At 35.3% G+C, this 20317-nt stretch overlaps 1 protein-coding gene across 1 annotated transcript in view; it reads right to left on the bottom strand.

Moving 5' to 3' along the window:
• Window positions 1-3347, bottom strand: part of LOC101740985 (solute carrier family 7 member 14) — a 124091-nt gene extending 120744 nt beyond the window's left edge. Inside the window, exon 1 of the mRNA XM_038012107.2 lies at window positions 3207-3347. Coding sequence (XP_037868035.2) covers window positions 3207-3347 — 141 coding nt within the window. The remainder of the gene's footprint in view (window positions 1-3206) is intronic.
• Window positions 3348-20317: the final 16970 nt, after the last annotated feature.

Below are 20317 nucleotides of genomic sequence, written 5' to 3' on the forward strand. Positions count from 1 at the left end.
AGTCATATTTTAATTTTTAATTTTATTGCTTAGATAAGTGGACGAGCTCACGGCCCACCTGATGTTAAAAAGTTACCCGAGCCCATAGTGATCTACAACGTAAATGACGCCACCCACCTTTAACATTTCCACACAACTTTAACATTTCCGTTATCAGAAACCCGATGGTGAGCCTTAAGATTGTGGTTTAAGTTGTTCCGATCTGTTGTTACTTGTTATAAGGGAAAATGGTGTTTTTATTATTATTATTTTATTGCTTAGATGGGTGGACGAGCTCACAGCCCACCTGGTTTTAAGTGCTTACTGGAGCCCATAGATATCTACAACGTAAATGCGCCATCCACCTTGAGATATAAGTTCTAAGGTCTCAAGCACAGTTTCAACGGCTGCCCACCCTTCAAACCGAAGCGCATTACTGCTTCATGGCAAAAATGGGCAGGGTGGTGGTAACTACCCGTGCGGACTCACAAGAGGTCCTACCACCAGTAAAAATTGTTTTAATAAAACTTCAGTGACGGACTAAACTAGAAAGTAATTTCAGGAAAATTTGTTGCATACAGAGAAAAAAAACTGGTTTTCATTTTAATTTCCTAGTTCTTGGCTTGTTTTTGGAGTTTACTCCTTTAGAATCGATTTACATATATAGGCCCGGGGTATGAAAATTATGGGGACCAAAATCGTACTAGCATGTCACACGAAATGCGTTATGCGCCTGATTGGCTCCTGATTGCGTGATGCGTGCGCGCGCCAATCAGGAGCCAACGCGCGGCCGCGTTATCGCAGGTGACGCCGGGCTGCTGCGCCGGCAGTCCGCCACAAAGCCTCGTACTGATCGCGCGTTTCTCTCATTATTGTATTTTCATATATTTGTTAGTCGTTTGTTTTGTGTCTCGTTAATTTGTTAATAATCTGTAGTGTATCGTGTTGTCGTAATATAGAACTATTTCTCGTATTGTTTCGTTTAATTTTTTATATCCAGTAAACTCCAGTCGTGCGTCGGAGCGGACACACACACTTTTTTTTAATAATGTTTTTGTTACGGATTAGTACATTTTTAACGAGGATCTTTGAAGGTGTTACTAATTAGTCCAAGCCCCAATTAATTCAGTAGTTCTGGAGATACGCTTGCAATCAAACATAATTACCCACACAAAGGTACATACAAAGGTACATACACATGTATGTTTGTTAATGATCTCATTATTATAATATTGAAAGTCTATTTGTTTAACTCTATTGTGTGTGGGTATATTTCTATATCATATGTCGATTTGAATTTCCATTGAACCATATATTTGTATTTAATTAGCAATCAAACAGAAATTAAATTAAATTACAAATTAATTTATATTTAAACAAAATTAAAACGTTGAATTTGTTTTGGATCGGAATTGGATTTGTGGAAACCATTTAGTATTTTAAGTAATACACGACTATTTTTTTATCATTTCATTTTTCAAATTAATTATCTCCCAATTGTATTGAATAATATAATCTTGTTAATTAGCTTTTTCTTACATGAGTGCACGAGCTCACGGCCTACCTGATGTTAGGTGGTTACCGGGCCCATAGACATCAGCGACGTAAATGGCGCGTCGTACTTTTCTTTTCATGCTGGTCAGACGTGAGCCTCGATTTTCCGGCTGCCCCACCCTTTCAAGCCGTAACGCATTGCAGCTTCACGGCAGAAACGGGCAGGATGGTGGTACCTACCCGTGCCGACTCACAATGAGCCCTACCACCAGTTTAATTATAGACAAGTCATTATTTTATTTATCGGGATAGACAGATGAACTACAAAATGCAGACCATCCATACAATAACCTTGCGGCGAGCGACTATTCAGATGCTAGTTAAACTAAAATTCCATAGGGAATCCTATTTAGAAGAATGTTTCCGATTTGCACCTGACTATCCGTAGTTTCTGCCATTGCCGGTCCCAAGCCCGGATGAGAAAAGAGGAGTGTTGGAGTCGGTATGCCACCTACCCGGCCGTAAAAATATAACGCCGAGCAACGGGCGGCGGTCAAGTAACCCGAACTAGGGCTTCAGTAGCCCAGAGGAACTAAATCATCTCTGAAATTCTGCTGTGGAAGGACGCGGGAACCCACCACTAGCAATTTTCCCAAGAAAACCTTTATGCATGTATTCTATAAAGGTCACGATCCCAGCACTGAGGAACACGACGCACGGAGGATATCTCCTTAAACTTGCTACTGGTATATGCTTTTTTTCAAATAATTACATTTATTTAAAAATAAAATAATACAAATAAAATTGGAATATAAGAAAGAAAAAAATTGAAAACCAGCGTCCAGTGTGCATGAATTAAATTTCTCAGTTGTACTCTTTCAAATGACAAATTCTGAAGCGGTCTGGAGAAACAATAGTAGAAGCGAGGCTGGATATTTGAGCCGCACCGTAACACAGCCGCAATTGAAAAATAACTTTGTTAGTTTTCCATTGACCGTTCGTTCCTTCAGAATGAAATTTTACGTAGAATATTTTTCACAGACTAGTTCTTCAACTATTAGTGGAAATGTATAAGTGCATTTTTTTAAGTTAAAATTATGTTTAAAAATTACATACTGTTCTGCACAAAAGACATCATCCATGGTTTCCGAACTCTTCAGAAACCATGGATGATGGATGATGAAACCTTTTCATGATCTTGAAAATAGAATAGTAAAACTGGTATTTGCGTCATTCTGATGAAAATTCGCTGTGAGTACCTACTGAGATTGCTTCTAAACGAATTTTTTATTTATTTCCGAGCTCGTGCTCTATCTGGTATTAGAGAATCACTAGATTGTGCAGAAACCACGTGAACGCCATTGGCCATATTGAGACATTAAATTGAAGGTGTATTAAGAAACACCGGTTATCCTGTGTCACGCCTTGGGTATTAGGTTAAATATTACGCTAGGGAATGAGAGTTTTTATTTATTGCTTAGATGGGTGGACGAGCTCATAGCTCACCTGGTGTTAAGTGGTCACTGGAGCCCATAGACGTCTACAACGTAAATGCACCACCCACCTTGAGATATAAGTTCTAAGGTCTGAGTATATTTACAACGGCTGCCTCACCCTTGAAATCGAAACGCATTACTGCTTCACGGCAGAAATAGACAGGGCGGTGGTACCTACCCGTGCGGACTTACATGAGGTCCTACTACCAGTAGGTGGTAGGAAAATTAATTACGCACCGATAAACGATGTCTCCCCGGCACAGCCAGTTCTTGGTTGGCCTCTGCCTCCAACGGGTCCTTCGTCCTGATGAGCTTGGTGAAGATGTTATGACCGTCGCGACGGACGGCCTTCCAGTCTACTTGCTGGATACGCTGCATTACGCTGTGGACAAAATTTATAACATCAGTCTTTTCTTGAAATTTATAAAAGCTCCAACTCTACCCAATACCTCAGTACCATCACCGCGCTTTTATTTGCCGCCAACAATTCAACTACCCCGAAAATTATTGTTCCAGTGTTTTTTTTTCTTTTATCATTATTCATATATTTTTTGATTTTTATATTATGTATCTATATTTTATCTATCATAATGTATATTTCTGAGTTTTTATACCTATATATTATGTTATTTTATTATTTAATAAACAAAATTCAGCCTCTCACGACTTCACAACCGACCTTACGCACTCAAAAGTATGGATTCAATAGTGTATAGATTTTTCTATTTATGTGTAGATTTAATCCGGTTGTTTTTTTTATTGCTAATTTGAGTGGACGAGCTCACAGCCCACCTGGTGTTAAGTGGTTACTGGAGCCCATAGACATCCACAACGTAAATGCGCCACCCACCTATGAGATATAAGTTCTAAGGTCTCAAGTATAGTTACAACGGCTGCCCCACCCTTCAAACCGAAACGCATTATTGCTTCACGGCAGAAATAGGCAGGGCGGTGGTACCCACTCGCGCGCACTCACAAGAGGTCCTACAACCAGTTGTGTGAATCTAATAAATAAAAATTTACATGAGATTAGACCTGACTTAAATTAATAATCATGACATTATGGAGGCGACTTAACATGTGAATAATAATTAATAATAACATTAATAAAAATACCGGTAGTCGCTTAACGCAATATCGATGGTGCTCGGTGCCAAAACCAAAATTCACAGATCAAACATTATATTATTAAAGAAATTTCAGATTTGAATCTCCTATGTATTTCGTTCGTTCCAACTTTTGTACTTCTTCAAGTTTCGATATTAAATTTTTATAAGACGCACTCACGAGCGAGCATTGTCTTTTTGATTTTAACAACTAACTGTCTTCGGATTAACGTTTTTTTCTTATGCACTTAATATCAATCGTGAGTTGATCTGTTCATTGTTGATTATGAAAACCTCTTTTATTTGGGCTTAAATTGTAAAACAGAGATATCTCGTTTCTATTTACATTGTTATTATACTGAAAAGATCGGAACAATATTATCTCACTTATTTTTAGTAATCTAAGATGGAAAACCAATACCGATTTGATCAAAGTAAATATATAAATTTATTAAAATTACAAACTTTAGTATCATATACAGAATAACGATTCTTATTTTGTCACAGATAAGATTTATTTACAACAAAACATCTATGAAATTATTTCGATTTTACGTGCTAAAATGTTATGTAACGGTAATACGAGGACAAAATCTCTCGAGGTATCATTGTTACGTAAATAACCCAGGGGTAAGTAATGGACTGTTTCATCTGTTATTTCTGTTTTTTTCATATAAAGTCACTACTATTTTTGATGTAGTTCATAACCGATTTCAAATGAAAAAGACGAGTAGATTCCGAATTGAAATCCTTTGTATTTTAAGGGATTTTCTGTTGTCTAACGATTGGAGAGGAATAAGAGATGTGTATGGAATATTGGCTAAGTTAATTAAAAAAAACTGATTGACAACCTGCTATTCTATTGCAAATTCTGGAGTTTATGCTTAAAGTACTTTCCAAGCGCAATTATATTTTCTCCTTCAAATTAGTGTTAAATCTTGAAAAAAGAAGAGAAATGAAAAAGGTACTGCTGTAGCATGTTGGGTGATGGTGAAAAGGACATGACAACATCAACTCTGTGCGATGTAGATATATCATCGACAATAAAATGTATATACTGCTTTTTTTTTAAATACACAGGCTAAGGACTTCTTTGCCCTTATAGTAATACTATGGTTGGGTGACCCTATATAAATTCTTAATATCCCCACAACCACCCAACTGTAGGCACAAAGTAAAAATAGCAGTTGTATTACAATAGAAGTCGTTTATACCTTTTAAATTCAAACAAATGTCTTTTTTGTGGCAGAATGACGCATTCTTAACAAAAAACAACCCGAGAAAGCCCAAAGTTTTTGTTTAAATATAACAAGGGCATTCATGATCGAAAACACGGTTGCGAAAGTGAAGCCATGGATGGTTACCTTTCAAAAACTTTCGTTGATTTCGTAAAAATGGCACTTCTGGCGAGTTAGAAATTCACGAACATTAACAATTTGTGAGGGATATAACCGGAGGGATATAAACGAGGATGTAAAACAACACGTCGTTCAGTGTGGCCCCACTCGTTAGGTTGTTAGCGTGTCGCCAATTATTTTTTTAAAACCTACACTTGTTCTATACAGGCAGTTCTGACGTAGGTATACTATATCCTATTTCCCAGATTGAAAACATATAAACAATATTTCCTCATATGAAACTTATTTCGTAAAGCGTTTATTTGTTGCAGGAAGAATAATTATCTTTTGATTTATATTTAATTTTATTTAGAAACGTACCTCAACAAATATATTGCTTAAATTCTGTGCTGGCTATATTATTAATTTTAAAATGTGATCGATCGATTTCAGGTAAAAAGCATAACCATCGTCCTCTGTTCCGTCGTTGGCCCTTTTTATAATTACAAATTTTAGATTATTTATTCGAGTTTTCTCATCTACGCAAAGATCTGTACTTTTATGGGTAAATTGAATTCCATGGGTGGCGCTTTGGAGGATTGTTTAAATTGATATCATCTTCTCTGTTTGACCATCATGCCCACCGTTATCAAAACCTAATTCGATCTGACCAGGCAAAATCACGGCGGTCATTTATCATTTTACTTTTCGTATTTCTTGCATCTTACTATCCAGCTTTGGAATATATCTATCTCATCTGTATCTCTCGAGTATTGTGACAGTACAAATGTAGCTTAAGAAGAATCTTATACGGTAGTTTCAGGTAGCGGTTTGGCTATGCTCCTCTCATTGCTAATATTTTGAGTCATAGCGGCCACTTTAGAACAGATGGACATGAGGCTACATTGAAGAAAAGCAAACCTTAGTTTGTCATCTTAAGGAAGACATTTCATTGGCCAATTTATCTTTATAAAAATCAAAGTTGACATACCGCTGCATACTGATTGTGGAGAATGCGATTCGTGTAGCAACCACCTACATCCGACGCTGCTGCGACCTGTGAAAATAATTGGCGTCTTAGTTTGGAGAGCATATTTTCGTTTCAAAACGGATTTTAGGTAAGTGATAATAAAATTTAAAATAGCACTGACCAAACACCTTCTAAGCACGGTTAAAGCAAACATTTATTAATGGTGTACTGTGATTTTGCGTAATTCAAATTTAACTATAAATTTTTTAATATAATGTTTTTTTTATTGTCGTATGTTTCCCAAGTATTCTCATGGTCATTTACAGGAAATGTAGCGGTAGCTAAATATAACTAGTCTGGCCATAAATACTGTTACATAAAAACTTTTCTTTTTTCAACTTTTTAATTATTTTGAATTTGGAACACGTATATTTTTTTTAAAAACTGTTTTCGATTTTGCGCCATTTTACATATTTTTTCGTGCTCATTATCAAATTAGAATATGGAATGGGTGTTAAAGAAAATAGGATTGCAGTGATCGTCTTGCATAAAGTGGGTACGGAGGGGTCGGTCATATTCCAGATTCTTCAAAAGCTTGGTATCAGTCGTTCTTTAGAATACCGGCACGGTGGAATAGTTTCCCATGATCGATTACTCTCTAAAGGATGGAAATGAAACTTGTGTCACTCGACTGGAACTGCACCCCAGATGTACACAGAATAAAGTCATGGGTTGCCGTTCGATAACACTTTTTTTTGTACAAAAATCTTTATTTCACATGTCACATGTCTAAAAGCGGTATCCGACGATGCACTAGTCAGTCTGAGAAGTTATTTTTGACTCTAAATTTTAAGGCGGACCGCAAGCGAAAATAATTCTTCAGATTCAATTATGATTTTATTCTGAGTTCTAACAATATTACAAGCCTTAACTTCCCTTCTTTGTAAGTTTGTTTAGGTCAAATCTTGCAAGCTAAATTAGACCCACTTTTTCTAATTATACGGAGATGAATTTTTACATGTTGGTTCTCTTTGATGAATATTCATTTTTATGGTAAGCGTGACCTGAATTGAAAACCAGTATTTTAAATCTAGATAAAGAAACTCGTAATTATATAATTAGCAATGGCACAGACTCAAAGTTTTATATTTGAATATTAATGTGATGTTCGTTATAAGTTTTACAATAATAATATGTTTGTTGGACTCAGAGTTGAGCTCTCACTAGGAAACTTAAATGCTTATTATATATGAAGTATTGTATATGCATTCTAATACAAACTCATTCTAATTGTCACAATTGAAACCATTTAGTTTTTAATTTCTAAGTTATTAGACGCGTTTTTCGTTGTAACAACGCCTGATACGTGCTTCAGAGAAAATTGTAGAAGCCATAAAAATGTATATGTATTCCGCGAAATCCGATTAATCTCTTCGAGGATTGATTTCAAAGAGAAGTGAATTATTGAATAAGCCTATTCGTCTTAATGTTGGTTTCTCAAGGGATTACAAGGGAATACAAATATATATGTAATATATAATAAATTTAGGTTTATACATAAATTTATTATAATAGGAAGTTTTTGTGTTGTCCAGCTGGAGCACTGGGTATGAATACTCCAGAGTTGCTATAAAGTTAGATAAAATAATTTCAATTTACCATATATTTATATTTATTTTTATTGTTTTTAATTAATTATTACCTAGATATGTAGGTAATATTTTAAGGAAAGTTTTAGTTAACATTTAATTTGTTTTGTATTCCTTTTTGAATATTTCTGTAGAGTACCTGAATCATATATCAACATGAAAGCACGGAATCGCACTTTTCTTTGCTACGTGTTCGTTGTTAGCTTAAGGGTATTCTATGGTATGTTTGGTAGGTGGACTCACGGGACTCGATCTGAGAGAGTGCACTAAAACACTGGCCCTAGCAAGAGCATTGCTTCGTATAATCTTCCACCGGGTCGGAAACGCGACCCACTGAAAAGATCCGGCGAGAAGCTCAATGGGTTGTGTCTAGACCTAGTTTGCTCATAGAACAACAATTCGTTATAATCGACGAGTTCGATAAAGACGGTGACCTGTGTTTGAAAAGCCTAAAATCACCGACAGAGTAGATCTGGAGGATCCGACAAGACATGTTACGGACGACGCGCGTCGGCGGCTTTGAATTGCCTATCGCCTGGGTTCGAATATGTAATTAGAGGTGGGCACAATAAGAGGATTAGTAAGGACTGATGACAATACAATAATTTTAGAACTTAGAAATACAATAGTTTTAGATAATTTTAGAACTAGCTCTTAATAACCAGACTATTATGAAGAGGTAAAAAAGACGAAATTAATTGTTGGTTCAGTTTGCTGTTTAAGCGTGTTTTTCTTTTTGTTTTTAAACTACAAATATTATTTGTATTCGAGTTGAATAGATGTTTGCTAGAAAGTTCTGCCTCACTTGGGCCCGGGATGCGCAATGGGTTGGCCGAAAAGGGTTATCTATGGGGACTAGTCCCGCTTGAATGTTTATTTTTGACACGACGGCGCGATTATTTATTCCATGAAAATTTGATAAATCTCTGACATTAGTAAACATGTTATGAAAAATATTTGAACTGAAATGAGGGGATATTTTTGGTTTGATGTTTAAAAATTTGTAATAAAAATATGTATGTAAACTACTCAAAACAAAATAAGGCCCACCGCAACTTTTTCACGAATTTTGCTTATAAATAACTCGTAAACTAAGCATTGGCCAAATGAAACACCAGCGCTTTTAGCACACAAACATGTGTATAACAAGTCCATCAAGTTTTTTTTTTTGTTTATCTCAAGTGGAGACACAAAAATTGCTTGGTTTGTTGTTTAAAAATTGGTAACAAAAATATACATGTCTAATGTTGTGGGTGACCTCAAATCTGTTAATTTCATTATTTGTTTTGTAATCCATGCATAAATGTTATTGAAAATTGGCTTAGACAGAAATTGAGAAACCTGTAATTTAACGACACATGATAAATATATTTTAAGTTAGTATACTTTTAGAATAACGTGTAAGCAAATTAAAATTAATCGAGTGTAAGCAGCAAGTCCTGGTAAAACCAGATCTAGCTCGGGTTAGTGTATATTTTAATTTATTTATCGGGTCTGCATTGCTTACATCGCCGGGAGGGGCCGAAGGAGAAGCACGTACGAATTTTCATATTCTACAACTTCATATGGTGCTATCCGCATTCAATTATTAACAAACGACGCTTTACTAGTCCTTTTATTTTATGGAAACAAATTGTGAAATCCGTAGAACGCTGACTTTTATTGTAAGACATAGCGTGATACCTATGTCGCTTTTGGAATCTGAGGCCAAGAGCCACTAAGGGTCGTTGCACTAGCGGACTAAGCACAATTCATAAATAAATATTCAACTATAAATTGCTCAATTTCAACAACGTTTACGGTTTAATCTCACGTTTTTCATTTTCATGTTATAATAGTATTTCGTGTAACTCTGTTCTCTGTTCTCGTGATCAGGGTCGAATGGTTGCGAAAACCGAAATTTAACCGAAAATACCTTTAAGTTGTTTTTTTTTAAATAATATATAGGTAATATACTTTTTTGTTACGGTGATTTAAAATTTCCAAACTTTTTGCTTAAAAATATATTTTTTTTTTTTAATTTGTTAAGGTATTCCAACGTTTATCAAAGCTTTGCAGTTTTATGTTTCTCGGACACGCCATCAAAACATTCCACGCGCACCGTATTGATCTGCATAGAATCAAGTCATATTATATACACCCGTAGTTAGATTGTGTTCTGTTTTTATTTAACACTTATCGACTTTTCTTATAAACGCATCTTAAGCGAAAGTTATTTTAACGTTTTCTAAGATTGAATGATTACACTTTAAAAAATAAAATGAAACATGGATTACACCTAAATATTTGTTACCAATGATGCCTTAAAATATTACGAATAAAGAAATCCCGATTTGTCGATATTATCGCGTTGAGGGTGAGAGTTTTAAGTACATAATTGAAAATATGTACAGTACATTTCTAGAAGTATATTTGTCTGTTTGTAACGTTGGCATCCTACACAAGTCCATTCAGTCGACGGTAACAAACCTTTGTGTTGTTGTTTTAGGCACGTTTCTAAGCGTAATGCGAATTCCGGCTATAAGCAAGGTTTGAAAAGAGTCTTCAGGTGACTTGTCCGTGCCGGATTGGTGATTTCCGAGAACGATTTTGGTTACAGAGTAACGATGTGATTACTTTAGGTAACGAAATTTTTTTTTTTATTTCTTTGCCTGAACAAGCTCAGGGGTCGATGGTTTTAAGTAGTAATGACTTGAATGACATTACCTACCTCGATACTTAAAGTCGAAATCTCAATTTTGTTATTTGGCTGCTGTCTAAGCCTTGATATGAAAACTAGAATACTTCGTTACAGGAATAGAGTTGATACCTACATAGAGAGTGACACCTTGCGATACAGGCTTAAACACACCCTTACTCTGCAAGTTACACAACTTTATAGGTTTTGCGGCTTTTATTACTCTGATTTTTGCAAAATGATTATTAATTTTTACGGGTTTTAAGGTTTGTTGTACTGTTTTGCTCTTTTCTTGAGAGCTCGATATTTAAATGTAGATCAAATATTAAAAATAAATATTATCTCATAACAGCTTGAGCAGGTACACAAAATGTGACATTTGAAAATAATGAGTTATTTATACATTAAAATTGAAAATTGGAGTGGTTTTTCAAAACGCGGTCTAAATACAATATTTACTGGTAGGGCCGGTTGTGTGCCCATGCGAGTAGGTACCACCCTGCCTCTTTCTGCCGTGAAGCAGTAATGCGTTAAGGTTTGAAGGGTAGGGCAGCCGTTGTAACTATACTGAGACCTTAGAACTTATATCTCAAGATGGGTAGCTCATTTACGTTGTAGATGTCTATGGGCTCCAGTTACCACTTAACACCAGGTGGGCGGTGAGCTCGTACACCCATCTAAGCAATAAATAAAAAAATTCAAAAACATGTCTCAAGGTGAGTGGAGCCATTTACGTTGTTAATGACTAAGAGCTCCGGTAACCACTAAAAGATAAGGTGAACCGTGAGCTCGTCCATCCATAGAAACAATAAAACGAATAATTAGGCTCGCCTTGAATTTTGCCGTTAAAATTACTGTAATTTAGTAAACGCTTAAATTCCCCGATCAAATAAATAGCAACTTAATACAACTATCCTCAGCTGGGCAGTTTCTCATTGTTTGTTTAGGACAATTCATTCTCCATGAGCCGTGAGATCGCCGACGTTCTGTTTATTATCGCAGCTTGCAAGCAAGGAACACGAACATTGTTGTTACTTCAATAGCGGTATTAGCACCCAGATCTGTCTAGCTTAAGATTCGTCGTCCTGCTCTTGTATGATGAGATGCGTGAGATGGAAACAACTCTCAATCAGTTGTTCACGAAACGATAACTGCGTTGAGTACATTAGAGCTTAGTCTCGTCGTCCTTGTGATTTCAAATTCAATTGGCTTAACCAAAATGGCTATGATCATTTGTTCTATACGTCTCTGTAGTTTCATGTTTTTTTTTTTTTTTTGCTTAGATGGGTGTACGAGCTCATAGCCCACCTGGTGTTAAGTGGTTACTGGAGCCCATAGACATCCACAACGTAAATGCGCCACCCACCTTGAGATACAAGTTCTAAGGTCTCAGGTATAGTTACTTCTTCAGGTATAGTTAGATCTTTCGCCTTGCCTTTTGAACAACAGCGCATGATTGCGTCGCGGCAAATAGGTTCGTAACCAGCAGGGTTGGCATGAAAGAACCTAAAAACTACTAAGAGTACAACTACGAATTAATAGAATAAGATTGACAATGATAATAGTTGTATTTGTGTATATTTTTTTTGTTATTACTCACAAATTTTCCGCAAACAAAGGGCAGACAATTGTAATTTGGTCTTATTTTATATCGCTATTATGACCATGCTTGCTCGCGACAGCATGTAATGTTTTTTCTAGGTAATGAATGGGTCTTGTAATCCCACACGGGTAAGTACAATCACCACCCTACCTATTTCTACCGTGAAACAGAGATGCGTTCCAATAAAATACAAAAGAGTCTTAGATATCATGTCACAGCTCGGCTCGACGTCACGTTGTCTATATCCGATAATAAATTCCCTACTCGTGCGAGTCTATATTACGTCCTACAGTTAAAAAAATAATTTATGTAATAAGAATTCTCGGCGGAATACAAAACGTTGTTGATTGAATATATGAAGTATAAGACGATGCTTTAGATGGCGACTGATCTGCATAGCTTGGAGATATCTTCACTCCAATAGGTTCTTGGAATGTTGGGTGCAGACTCGATTGAGAATAGATCGTTATATATTCTCGAACGCAGTCAGAGAGGCAGCTTAACAATGTGTTAGCGAATACAGAATATATTAGACTACTAGAATAATACATATAAACTCATCATACCAATTTTTTTTAATACGCTTTTATTAGCTTCAGACGTATGTATTTATGTATGTAACGGAATCTTTGAACATGATTTTGACTTCTTTAAAAACGTCGGATTAACTTGAAATTTGGTATGCTTATTAAGGACCGATGACAAACCAATATTTAAAAAAATATTGAAAAAATTTAAGTTCAACTAAAAAATTAAAAATAAATAATTGTTTCTAAAAACTAACAAAATACCCTTTTATAGAAAATCCAACTAAAAAATAGAAAATAAATTTTAATAAATTTAAATAAAAAATTGTGTAAGAAAAAATGATTATAATGTAAAAAAGCGTGGAGTGTTTTTCAGGATATTATCAAAATAATCGTTCTACTCATATCTGTTCATAAAATATTTATAACTACTTATACCATGAACCTCACGCTTTTTTAAAATAAAATCATTTTTTCTTACACTATTTTGATTTTATATGTTTGCTTATGTCAAATAATTTAGATTCACTATTTATACGATGATACGCATTTTAATGGAAAGTGTGACCTGAACGGAAATCCGGGATTAAGGCCAAATAGATGAACTCTTCCACATTCAACAGCACAAGATTTTTTTGTGTACTTATTTAATTATGATAGTCGCTAAGCTTTTTCATAATACGGTTGCTGTACTACGAGTTTGGTCCTCCTCATGACACAGACACGAAATTTAACTAATTATTATGATAACCCATGTCGTCAATTAAAATTTTTTTTATTTGGTAGGTAAGCTACTGAATCTCGATAAAATATACGCGTTTATGTAATACTAGCGACCCGCCCTCGCTTCGCTTCGTAAACATTAAATTTTATTATTAATAGCAGAGCCCCGCGATGTTACCCGCGGTTATTTTCGTACCGTGGGTGAGGCCACGGGGCGCAGCTAGTCTAAAAAAGTAGCCTAAGTTACTCTTTAGATCATCAGCTATCTATCAGTGAAAGTCTCGTCAAAATAGGTCCAGCTGTTCCAGAGATTAGCCGGAACAAACAGACAGACAGGCAGACAAAAATTTAAAAAAATATTGTCATGGTGTATGTACGTATATATATATATATATATTCATATGCACGTAGTAAAAAGCGGTTATTTCAATGTTACAAACAGACACTCCAGTTTTATTTATATGTATAGACGACAACAATAAAGTAAGTTGAAATATATATTTATGCTTCAAATGATAACAGGTACTTCGTCTGCTCTACTGTGAAACTCATATTCACGTTTCTAACTTCAAAATCACCAAGGTTTCATTTAAACTGAGTTTATAGTTATAGCAATAGTGAACTGTCACTTACACTTACTAAATATCATTATGTTATTCTACACAGGCAAGATCAGAAGATGAGGCATGCTGCCCCTACTAGAAGTCTCTTCAAGCCTCCCTTGAAGACATATCGCAGCGCTCGGTCAAATCCATCGAAAATTACGTCAATTTTAAAATAATCAATCTTATTAATTTCAATATGTTTAAATGTTGATGTTATATATTTTCGTCCGCTGCCACGACCAGTTAATATTTTATCAGCGTTAGTTTATTACTTTCATACGAGTATATCTATTGTAGAACCATGTAGACTGTAATTCTCGCTTAATTTACTAAAGTAGATGGCTTTAGCGACGGCGATACGTTAGAGAAGCCCATTCTTAATAAAAATAATTTTTTTTAATTACGAATACCAACTTAAAACTAAAACTTGGACAGAGATTCATAGATCAACATGCTAGAAGACAAGTTAATTACGCTTCGAGTGCACTATCGATGTCTTCCAATCAGAACTTTGCAAACCTACGACTCGTCTCGCCACTCGACGACCGCCTGGCGAAATTAATCCACTCCGATTTAATATTAGATGTAGACGGTACGAGCCGTGGAAATTATCGAAAAAGCCTCGAAATACGCGGACCGTGACACCACTCCGAGAATCGAGTTAACAAGCATTCGCAAATATTTAAAACCGAATTTTAATGCGAACGAGAATATTATTGTTGGTACTAAAGTTCGAGACGTTGCAGACTTCTGTTTCTGATATCAATACGAACGTTAAGTGTGTGATAAGAAGACATGTCTTCGTTGGAGTTCCCCTCGAGCGGTTAATTGAATTTCTGCTAAGAACAAAGGTGTTACGTTCGAAGTGAATTTGCTTCATAATGGACTAATCTATATATTAATACGTGAAGCAAAAACTTTGTATCCCTTATTACGAAAATTGCGCGGACGGAGGAGTATGAAATTTTCCACACTTATAGAGACTATAGAGAAGAAGTGCACAATGCTAATATAGGTATTTTTTTTAAATAATGCATAAAATATACATTTAATCAATAAAGAAAACATTACACACACTACATACCATGTATTTGACGCACACACGCATGCATACTATTTATTGTCCAACTTTTGTTCTTGAAGTCTGTTGTCAAATTGAAAATAGATTAAATATTGTTTGTCTTTGTTAATATTTTTTATTGTGTAGTCTTGGCGAAGTTTATGATTATAGAAGTATAAAATACAATCATAATAGTGTACAAACTTACAATTCCAATTAATTATAGTCGAATTTCGAGTACTGCGGGACCACTAGTATTTTGAGTTTAATTATGTGCAAAAGACATGCTGGTTCTTTCAGGGGACGTCGCAGGTAATTGAATCATCTTCGATATTCCACCATAAACGTTAGCCTTTGATCGGAGTTCAAAACTAAATGTATTAACGGGCGTGCATGCCTTTGAGATAACGTTGCTAATAAATTAAGTTAAGTGCAACTTGTGAAACTATGTAGATTAATAATTTGAAACAATTGCGTAATTAACTCGCTTAGTTATCGCTATCCTTTACTTAGTTGTACTCACTAAAAATTATCCGATACACGTTTGTTTAGATTATAGCTTGGTACGCATATAACGAAAAATTTTAACGAATTCAGCTGACGGTTTTTTACGTTTTTTCTTGGCCGGCAAATTGCGAGGCGCCTGATTGAATCTCGATATTTTTAGATTGAATTTTTTCGTGCACGCTTCGTGGACTCTGTCTGATGCTTTAAACGAGATTCCCAATTAATATTTGCTTTATTTCCTATTAATAGCTATGGCGCCTTTTGTATTTATATGAAATTTTAGTTATTCTAGCCTAGCGTGAGTTCGCGACTAAGTATAAAGTGGCTATCAAAGCCCATAGATATCACAATATGATTGCTACTACTATTGAAACATGGAGTCTATGTTGTATTGGACAACGAATGTTTCGCACTTCGAAACAGAAGACGTGACTGCTTAACGGCAGCAAGGAATAGGTGATGGTACCCGATGTAAGGGTTTACTATACTAGTAATCGATCCGATAGGTGATCGCAGTGCATTGGTATTAAAATCAGAGAACACTGATATCCATTCTCCGGTAAATCCCTTAGTTGCTTTTCACGACAACAACATGAATATACGGGGTGGTAGTGTTCTATGCTGTCACCTATACTATAACCATACGGTCACAGTGCCAAGACAGTTTTTTTTTAAATGAGCACACTTTTTTTTTCTTTCTTTTATTGCTTAGATGGGTGGACGAGCTCACAGCCCACCTGGTGTTAAGTGGTTACTGGAGCCCATAGACATCTACAACGTAAGTGCGCCACCCACCTTGAAATATAAGTTATAAGGTCTCAATATAGTTACAACGGCTACCCCACTCTTCAAACCGAAACGCGTTACTGATTTACGGCAGAAATAGACGGGGTGATAATATAATATACCCGTGCGGACTCCCAAGAGGTCCTACCACCAGTAAACACGCAAATTATAATTTTGCGGGTTTGATTTTTATTACACGGTGTTATTCCTTCACCGTGGAAGTCAACCGTGAACATTTGTTAAGTACGTATTTCAAAAATTGGTACCCGCCTGCGGGATTCGAACACCGTTGCATCGCTAGATACGAATGGACCGGACGTCTCAACCTTTAGGCCACGACGACTTCAGATAATCGTCTAGATAATAATCGTTTACAAACGAATTTAACGATAAAGGAAATAAAGCCTATGCTATATTTAAAATACATGATTAACGATCTGTGCTTCAGTTTGAGGCGTGAATGTACCACATATAAAAAATATATACCACATATAAAAAATAAAAATACTTTATTTTAACGTGGGTTGTGACTTTTTTAAATCTGTGTGTAAATCCCACTTAACTATTTAACCAGGTGGGTGAGTTTACCTCTTCATCTACATTCTACAGGAATAAGCTAATGAATTTAATTTATTTCCATCGTTTTTTATCAGGAACATCAACTGTGGTGGCGTATCAAAATGTCAGAGCGCCTCGCTAATCCACGTCCTATAAAAATAACGTAACAGAATGAACAAATCATTCGAATAGGGAATATTTGTTTATATATTTATTGGAATTTTGCAACAAATCTTTGCAGATAGTTTTAAAGTGATTTCTAGAATGTGTAAATTAAAATAATTAAAATCCCAAGTCAAGAGTGAATTGATCTTTACAATTTATAAAACCAATCCAGAAATGACGGTAAAGTTGAATGTTTGCTAAGTCTCAGTTTTATGGTAGAATGGCTGCCCCACCCTTTAAGCCGCATTACTGGTTCGCCGCAGAAATAGGCAACGTGGTGGTACTTACCCGTGCGGGTTACCAAGACGTTCTACCACTAGTAATTAAAAAGCATTATTCTTTTGGGTTTGATTTATATTAAACAATGTTATTCATCAATCATGTTGTTCATCGTTGAAGTCATGCGTGAACATTTATTGTAGTGTAGGGGTACCTATTAGAGATTAAAAACGTAAAATATAAATTTTAATTAAGTGTACATCTTTTTGATAACTTGTGCGTCTGGACTATGTTCTGATTTTCATCTATGAACGAATACTCATCAATGATCTTTATGGATACTATCAAATGTTTATGATATTAAAAAATAAAATATGACCTTACATCAAATAGCATGCCCACAGATTTTTCAGGTACAACAGTTTTTCTACAGTAATATTTTACAGAGAAAAAATCTTCAATTGCATGAATCACGCTAACGTAATTTAAAAGATAAGCTTGAATACATACAAGTAACAAAATTTGAACCATTCGTCCAACAACACCCATCTGTGGATGAGTTTCCCTTTCCTCCCATTACCCCAAAATATGACTCTCGTTGCCATGTCTATATTCTCAGGTAACCACTAAATAACCAGTTGAACCAATCTACCGTCTATGTAAAAAAAAAACACATAATATTTTATATTAAATCCTATCCAACCGCATTCATTTAGAGTAAAAAAGCGATATATTTATTAGTGTCCCTGGCAAGCAGTCTCCTTGTAATACAATATGCTTGTTTTCCAAATAATGCGCTTTGTTGCATTCTGATATTGCAATCTGTAACGGCCCCTTCCGCTAATAAATTTTACTCGTAGTCTTCGCTTTCTTCTTCAGTAAACGAGTCAGATTTTTAATCTAATTTACTTGTTTTATATTGCAATATTTTTAGAATTGTATTGTTCGTGAAAGATTATTAAAATATTAAAATGAATTTTTGAGGATAAAAATATATACATCAAAGGCATTCTTTTATTAGTGGTTTGCACTTTAAGCTTTAACTTTTTTTTTTGTATTCTTGGAATCATGAACTTCAAGTTCCGAAATATAAGTATAAAGCATGACAGTTTATTATTCGAAAATAACGACAAAAAAAAGAACTTATTGGATTGACTTAAAACGTTCATTCTTAAATGGAATGAAAATATAAAAGGGTCGTAATAATACAATTTCAAGACAGTTTTTTCACTTAATCCTTTATTAATTCTTCTATTTATGAGTATAATATTCAGAAAATAACCCAATTTTTGGGTGTTCCGGTAATGTATGTCAGTGAACGCCCGCATATTGCGTACAATATTAAATAATGGATCGGCAAATTCGCAGTCAAAACTGATCTCTCACACAGTACAGTTTTTGATTTAATTCTTCGCTATCAAAAACAATTTTTGGGATATGTTGCTTTTCTGGAAATACATCAACTTTTTTTTTTATATCTTAGATGGGTGGAACGATCTCAAGGCCCACCTGGTGTTAAGTAGTTACCGGAGCCCATAGACATTTAGAACGCAAATGTCACTACCCGCCGTAAGACATAAGTTTTAACAGTACTACGGCTACACTATCCTTCAAACCGAAACGCACTACTGCTTCACGGCCGAGATAGGCTGGAAAGTGGTATATACCTCCTGCCTACCTACCTATCATACAAAAAAATAATTATGGCGTACAATTCATCTATTATTGGTAAATGTTTTACTAGAACAGGATTACCCTTGCGATTATCTTGAAAATTTGCACAAGCATCAAGGACTGATGACACTTCAACAATTTTATAATTTCGCTTTAACATCCTGACTAGTGTCAATAGCATAAAAAACAGACGAAATTAATTGTTAATTTGAGGCGTTATTCAAAGGTGTTTTTTTTAAGCTATTGCATAGCTTTTATCGCGGGCCTTGAGCGCGGCGGAATCATGAAATTCCGTAACGAAAAAAACCTTACACCCCACACTCCGCCTACCATGTAGCTCGCGCTCAACACATTCGCACGTTGCGCTTGTATAGTGTTTGTGAATAAGCGTGGCGTGACGTCATACTGCATGCGCATCATGAAAAGTCTGCCCTTCTCTCTCTCGCGCGGTCTAGCTTATGAGTGTGAAGGGGACAGTTAAGGTGTTGTTTTATTAATGTTTAATATAGCGTGGTCTTGTTTTATTATTGTTTTAATATTAAATTATTATTGTCTAATTATAATTGCATAAATTGATAAAAAATGCTAAGCAAAAGCTTTACCGCGGCAGTTCCCAAGTGCCACACGCTTATTTTTTTGTTTTCAACTACACATAATTTTATTATAGTCTTGACCGCGATCAATAGATGAACTAAATAATATTAATCATTCGAGATGATTCGAACGGTTCTAATAATGTTTCTGTTAAGGCAGACGAAGCTAAATTATCCTCAAAAAAAAAACAAAGTAACCAGCGGAACCAATCTTACTCGCCGAGAATACGACAAGTGTACTTCAAACAAATAGTGTTTGATTTCCATTAACGTTTAACCACTTATATGAACTCCGAATGCTTCGATCTAACTCAAAGCACTTAATAACTATTCGTAAGTGATACTGCAGAAGATTACTAGCGCCATTGATTAGCTAATCAAAAAACTGTGTTGCATTTAATTTTAATTAGCTCTTCATCCAGCTACGTTTCACGAAAAATTGACAGACTGGCCTTCTTGTTTTGCTAAGAGAGCAAGAACATACTATATTGTCAACACTCTCCATACAAAAAACTTACTTTTGATCAGAGAATCTCCTCTTGTTATCTAAGAATAATTTTATATTTATTTATTATATTTATACAGCACT

Source organism: Bombyx mori, chromosome 1 (genome assembly GCF_030269925.1).
Source record: "Bombyx mori chromosome 1, ASM3026992v2".
Lineage (NCBI taxonomy): Eukaryota > Metazoa > Arthropoda > Insecta > Lepidoptera > Bombycidae > Bombyx > Bombyx mori.